Raw genomic sequence first — 6996 nt, forward strand, 5'->3', positions numbered from 1 at the left:
TCGTTGCATTTAAACAAAATTTAAATGTGAAAAGTCTCTGAAAATAAGGCTTTTAAATTCAGTATGTTCCAAAAAAATATACCTTCTTCTAAAAAATGCATTTAGGTAGAATTAATTCGTATGATTTTTTATTAGTTTGCTCATGTCCCATGATTGTAATTCCATTAATGTTCTATATACATGCTCACATTATTAGATTTTATCATTTTTGATTTTTCTTATGAAAATGACCAATTGTATTTTTTATAACACATTAGAAAATTCAAGAGTTTGCAATTACGTGACGTGTAAATATATAATAACAAGAGCGTCCAGAGGGGTAGGCTGGAGGACTCCACCCCACACAAATTAAGGAATTTTTATTTTTACTAGAATTTTTTTTCGTCAATCGGGCAAAAAAAAAATTTACTGTGAAAGCTGTGGATTTTTGAATTTTTTTCCCAAAAAATTAATTTTTGTGAACAGTTGGGTGTCGTTGAAATTGTTTTCCAAAAAAATTTAATATTTGAAATTTTTTATAAAAAAATTAAATTTTGTCTAAATAACTGTAGACTTTTGAAATTTTTCCTATAAATTTTAATATTTGAAATTAAATTTTTGAAATTTTTTATGAATAGCAATGGATTTTTGAAGTTTTTTTCAAAAAAATATCCAAAACCTAATCTTTTTCTCTGTTTCAGGATCTGTCTCACGCTGATTACATGATGGTCTAACCTTGTATTAATATACATATTAAGTTGCCCACTAGTTGAGATATTGTACAATCAGGTTTTGAAAATTGTAATTTTTATCAAGCATGAGTAAATAACGTCTTATTTAAGTATAGCACAATTTATTTTAATTACCATCCATTCATAAATGTTAATTTGGCGTTAATCCAAGGTTAATAGAAGTACAATGTTAGACCATCAATCGGGCTTGCTATAATTTTTAATCTGATGTATTGTTCCGACCACTGGGCAAGACAGACAGATTTTGACAAAACACGCAACTACTCATAGTCCATGACGTCACTATTGCTAGAATTTTCAATTTAATATATCGCACCGACTGTTGGGCAAGACAGGCAGATTTTGACAAAACACACAGCTTCTCATCTACTATGACGTCAATATTAAAAGCGTGTTGGAAGTCAAACATCAGTCGTACACGCGCTATGGTATAACCTTGTACTTTTATTAACCTTGCGTTAATCTACATTAATAAAGAAAAGTTTATCTACATGTATGTCTGAATCAAGGACTCCTGTAAGCAGGACCGGGCACGTCCAAACAAGAATTTAAATACGCGTGCAACATGGGTCTATTAATTTTTTTGTACCTGAAATAAACGAAATTGCAATTTTCACCGATTTCTTTTTTAGCAGATAAGTTTTTTGATTTTGAATAAATTTAGAAAACGTAGTTATTCGTATAGTTGTTTTTTTGAAGCAATAAAAAGGAAGAATAAATGCGTGCTAAATTGGGTGTAATCACTTCAGTGAATCCACCTTTATTTCAATTAAGTACTGGAAGGATGAAGAAGTAGTAGAATATAAAAGAAAATCTCACAAGTCTCAAAGTAATAAAAAACGCACTCCCATATTCCTCCAAGGCCTGAAATGTTACTTTAAGTTATTTCCTGAGACTCCGATTAACGTTCTTACCAAAAAGTGTCAAGTAAGACGTGAAACAGTCTCCAGAGCCATAAACACTGGCCTGAGGATGAAGTCATACCGTCTCTACAAAAGAAATATCCTTACACCCAAAATGAAGGCCACCGGGGCTGCCCAAAGAAGAAAATTGCTGAACGACTTGAAGTCCCATGGTAACCGAATCATCTTTTATTCGGATGAGAAACAATAGACTGTCGATAGATCCCCAAAAAAACAGAACAACAGATGGTGTGCCACAGAGATACCTAATATCCCCACGTCATTAAAACCAAGTTTTCAGCCAGCATCATGACCTTTGGGATCATGGGGAGCAAAGACAGTGTCATGCCCCCCTCTTCTTTGAGCCAAAGGAGAGGGAGGATGCTGACGGGTACTGTGAACTCTTGAAAACTGACGCCAATAGTGTTGAGTTCCTGTTTCAACAAGACTCGTCTCCCTCTCACAAGGCCCACAAGATTCAATACTTGATTCAAAAACGTGGTCAAGGGCTGCAAATCCTTCAGGCCTCATATCTAACGAATAATTGGCGAAAATGGGCAAAAACAATTGATGATTTTTTTCTTTTGTATTATAAGAAATAAAATTTCTAACCTCTACTTGCTTCCGTATTGATCAGGATACAGTTAAATGTAGTACGGGTTTACCAGAACGACCCTGTACATTCAACAGATGTTCCTCCTAACGCACTTCATCATCATTGTGCAAAAAGACATCGAAAAACAATAGTTGAAATAAAAAAGAACATTAATGTATGATATAAATAATATATATATATATATTTGTAAAAAATGAGGATGAAAAGTTATTTATAGTAACATAGGTAAGTACATAATACAGAATAACTAAATTAGAAAAAAGCAGTAAACATAAATTCAACGTAAAAAGACTAACACACAACTTTTCAACCAAAAAAAAAAAAAAAAATACTATCCATGATAAATTTTAATAATTATTGTAATAAATTCGGAAAAAATATTGGTGGACAAAAATAAATATAAAATTATGTGCGAGATGAAAGATCTTTCAATTAAATTCACAAATATATAAGTACAAGTAGTCTTCTCTTGAAATAAATTTAGAATTGCTTTATAACTAAAGCTAAATTTTAGTTAAAATAATGTTGAAGATAAATAAGTGTATAAAACCAAATTTGAACCATGATTCTCTCCTACCTCAATGCACATTATTATGAACTAATGACTTTTACTTTGCATGTAATACAATTATGCACTAGACTTAGATAACACATAAAAAAAAACGACCTCTGAAATAAATGAAATCTTAGTTAGTTAGATGAACACAGCATAATAGATAAAAAAAAGCTTTCTTCTTTAATGGGAAACTTGAGATAAATACGAAAACCACATTTGTCACAATGCATCATCAAGTTAAAAACACAAAAATCCGGACTTGGCCTTCAATTCGATATCCATTCCGTTTTCACAGAGTGGGAAAGACTTTTTACCGCCACTCAACATTGTTACAACCTGTCCTCCGGTTCGTTTTGCCTTGGTTTTTTCTTTTGCATATGAATCATGTCCAGTAACTACTTTTGTAAAGGTCATTTTTTCCAAGCATTGATCATTGTATTTGGGCTCAGAAAAGAGAGCACAACGCTCAACGTTATGACCAGCAGCTCCAGGAGTTCGATTCCAATCCTCAATAAAGGAGTAATATCCGTCAATTTCCAATGCACTCTTTTGACGTTTTAGAGTGGCAATTAAATACTCCTTTTTACGTTGAATAATTTTACATGTCACATACCAAAATCCTTCACCAGAGTTAAATTTCCCTTCTACTGTGACTAAAATTTTCTCCTTCAGTTTCCAATCAATTTTCTTCGTACATTTCAAACCATGACCTGTAAAAAAGATAATAAATAAAAATAATACTTTCGTGATACTTGATGAGAGTTACATTTATATTATACAATTGAAAACGTTGAAATATCCAACAGATCAACACTTTAAAAGATCAAGTCATTAATTTCTTAGTAATTAATTTTATTTTAAGAAATTAAATATGCACAGCATTCCAACATAAAGTGAATTAAATTAAGAAAAGAAAATCATCAAAATGTTGATAGTATAACAGTATCTGCATTATGAACTCTTACCTTCTCCATCAAATTCTGAAATGGTTACACCCTCTCCACGCTTGACTTCAATGGCAGGATCTAAAAGCTCATCTCCATCCCAGAGAGTAAATATAGCTATTTTATTGTTTGAGTCAATTTCTTGTATCCCTACAACAGAAATAAAAAACCGAATTAGTGAGAGGATTGACTAATTATAAATAATGATATCTCATAAATATATATATACGACGTGTGTTCAAAAGTAAGATGACTTTTCAAATTTTACGGGCAACGTAGATTTGATACATTCGTAATACTCGTTTCTTTTCTTTTTTTATGTTAGTAAACTCGCCAAGAACATATATTTACTGTTTTAGCTATATAGTACGTTTAGTTTGTTTGTGAGCGGCATAACGGTTAGAAGTTTTTTGCGTGTACGTTGCCCGCGATATTTGAAAAGTCATTTACATTTTGAACACACCTTGTATATTATAAACAAAATAATCAGTAAGTGTCTATAATTTTTCGAGTCACCCTAATGTTAAACACAGAGATCCTAATTACAATTTTAAGAAAATTTTAGAATCTTGAAAAACAAAACAAAAAAAATGCAAATAATCTTTGAATTAGAATAATATAATACAAACACCGAAAACCTGAGTGCATTATGTTAAAACAGGTATTTTTTTATTAAAGTTGAAGTGCAGTACAATCATAATTGACAAATAGTGAATCAGGGAAACTCTAGGAAAAATACTTAATAGGAAACTAAAAAAAAACACATCATCGAGTGTATTCTTATTTTCCTTTAAAAAATTCTTAACGTTCCATCTCTTAATCATTTACACAATCCCCTCCTTAGAAATTAAGATCTGTATACCCTTAGATTGGTAAACATGACTCTGTTAGTGAATCAATCCATTGCATCACTTAACAAATAAATGAAAGTGCTTTTTACGACATGGGCACGCTCGGAGAAAGCTCCCTCAACACAAAGATATTCTATATATCCTCATCTCAAATACTGAATATACGCATGTATATTATTCACATAGAATCTCTGTCCAAGACTCAAAAGAGAGTAAAAAAATGAATTCCGAACGGAATTAAAACAGTATTTAATTTAAAACATATCCCTTTTACCTAAGATTGCTACACTAACAAAGTATAATAATCGATTTTGAAACGAAGTGATTGAAATCAAATTCTGCTCGGACTCCAAATGTTTATTCTTTGTAGTAAGTACATTTATATGTAATTATACTTATACATAATATCACTTATTAAAGATCTACATAATATGTACATTAATACATAGAACTACTCACAAAAGTGGCATAAAATGAAAAGAAACACCTGAACTCCGAGTTGATAAATGTTTGTGAGATAAAAAAAAATGTTAACTATACAAAAGAGGACATCAACTATTCAGGGACTATTAATAATAAATAAATTTTCTTTTTGAAAATAAAGGGATATTAAGATTATAAGAGTTGTCCTAAAACAAACAGAGATCCTTGTTACTAGGCTCTAAAGTGATGAATTGTAACATCATCACAATGGTGAAACATAAGCCTTTTCATAAAGTGTGTATGTATGTACTGTAGGTTTTACCTGCATATCCTCCTGGACTCCATCCGACAACACAGAAATAAGTGCACTCTGTGGATGACTTGACTTTGACTGAACAAGACAGCTTCCACTCATCCCTGTTTTTGAAATATGGGTCAACAATGTCATAGCGCAAATGACAAGAAGTGGCGGGCTTTGCCTCGTAGTTCTCATGGTCATCCGTTTCAATAAGTTCCCATCTTTGTTCCTCAAAGGCTTTATTGTCAGAACATGTCTCCAGGGTGAGATTTCCAGCTAGAGACGTCAAATATAAGGAGAATAATGTTTGTAAATATAAAATAAGCAATAAATGACTTCACAATGAATAAAAATAATGAGTAAAAACATGATTTTAAAATGGAAAAAATTCCATTTTTTCTTAATAATTATTATCATTTTCAATTATAACCACCTCTGAATCCTAAAACTAATTTATCATCCGTGATAAATATCCCATCCTCCCCAAACGTAAATTGTTGGGACTTTTCAAGGGACTTGGATTTAATAACTTTTCCCTCTTTTTCATGCCTTAGAAGTCCAAAGCCATCTCGTGAGACCAAAGAGGATCCATCCCATTTCCATAATTGATTTGGACCCCTATGCACAGTGGGATAGGCGATAACAAATTCGGAATCAGGTGCCACGTCAAGAACACGACCTGTCTTCACATGACGAATTAGACACCATTTGCTACTCTTAAGAAGAGGAGTCGACTCTTCCATGGCTTTACTATTGGGTCGCGTTTTCATACTTTGGAGAATTTATTTCTTTTTTAGAGAGAAGCAAAAAAAAAGTAACACAACTGAGATCCCTGCTCTTTCTCTGAAAAATCACACTCTTGAACAACACAAACCGTTCTCTATAATCGCTTTAGTAACTAATAATCTCACTAGTCAAAATAAACCCGAACACTCACACTATAACAACACTCTTAACATATATGTATTTCTATATTAGTACTCCTCTTGTTCTCAAACTCAGTGTGGTGAGTCGTGTACTACTACTGAGCCTAGTGAGAGACTCTCTAACGTATCTACTCTTCATATCCCCCGCGTGAATTTTTTGTTTTGTGTAGCTACGTTTCGGCGTGCAAAATTCTTAAATCCATGAGGAGGGCTCTGACGCATTTAACCTTTTTTTTTTTTTTTTTTTTTTTTTTGCAAAACAGGAAACGTTCTCGAAATACAATATAAAAATACAAAGGTAAAATATATATTATTTGTAGGCCAGAGTTGTTAATGTCGTAAATAGAACCTAGTAACCTTAATATATTTTGCCTAAAATGCACTCTCTAAGGATGTAACTAAAAGAAAACCATTCATTCCTTTGGCAAAAGGGAGTAATACCAATAATTAGGAAAATTGTATTCTAATTGTATGCCTCCTCATGTAATTATGTATGTTCAATAAGTACAGGGTGGAGATTTAAAATCCGGAGCAAGTTTAGACCTTAATATCCTGGCAAGTAGGGCATCTATGTATGTTTATGAGCCAGCGCTCATCATATATCAGTTTACGAGATTGTGTAAGAAAATATACAAAATCCTTGAGATGTCCTCCGAATATGAACGCCATCCATCATTATTGTGTACCTCCGTTCCGAGCTATCACCCAATGACCAAAATAACTCCATAGATAATGTTGCCAGTGAGCTT

At 32.3% G+C, this 6996-nt stretch overlaps 1 protein-coding gene across 1 annotated transcript; it reads right to left on the reverse strand.

Annotated features, from left to right (window-relative positions):
* Nucleotides 1-2404: 2404 nt before the first annotated feature.
* On the reverse strand, nucleotides 2405-6368 carry LOC121127662 (uncharacterized). Its single transcript, XM_040723087.2, has 4 exons — nucleotides 5755-6368; nucleotides 5346-5597; nucleotides 3771-3899; nucleotides 2405-3515 (listed from the first exon to the last, which is right to left on the reverse strand). The coding sequence occupies exons 1-4, from the start codon at nucleotides 6089-6091 to the stop codon at nucleotides 3043-3045; spliced, it is 1191 nt and encodes a 396-aa protein (XP_040579021.1). The 5' UTR covers nucleotides 6092-6368; the 3' UTR covers nucleotides 2405-3042.
* Nucleotides 6369-6996: the final 628 nt, after the last annotated feature.

This window comes from Lepeophtheirus salmonis, chromosome 13, assembly GCF_016086655.4.
Source record: "Lepeophtheirus salmonis chromosome 13, UVic_Lsal_1.4, whole genome shotgun sequence".
Classification (NCBI taxonomy): Eukaryota; Metazoa; Arthropoda; class Copepoda; order Siphonostomatoida; family Caligidae; genus Lepeophtheirus; species Lepeophtheirus salmonis.

Coding starts and splice junctions, on each gene's coding strand:
- LOC121127662 (XM_040723087.2), bottom strand. CDS start 6,091: ATGAAAACGCGACCCAATAGTAAAGCCATGGAAGAGTCGACTCCTCTT. Junction 5,598..5,754: donor ATTAGTTTTAGGATTCAGAG/GTGGTTATAATT, acceptor TGACGTCTCTAG/CTGGAAATCTCACCCTGGAG. Junction 3,900..5,345: donor GAGTCCAGGAGGATATGCAG/GTAAAACCTACA, acceptor TTTCTGTTGTAG/GGATACAAGAAATTGACTCA.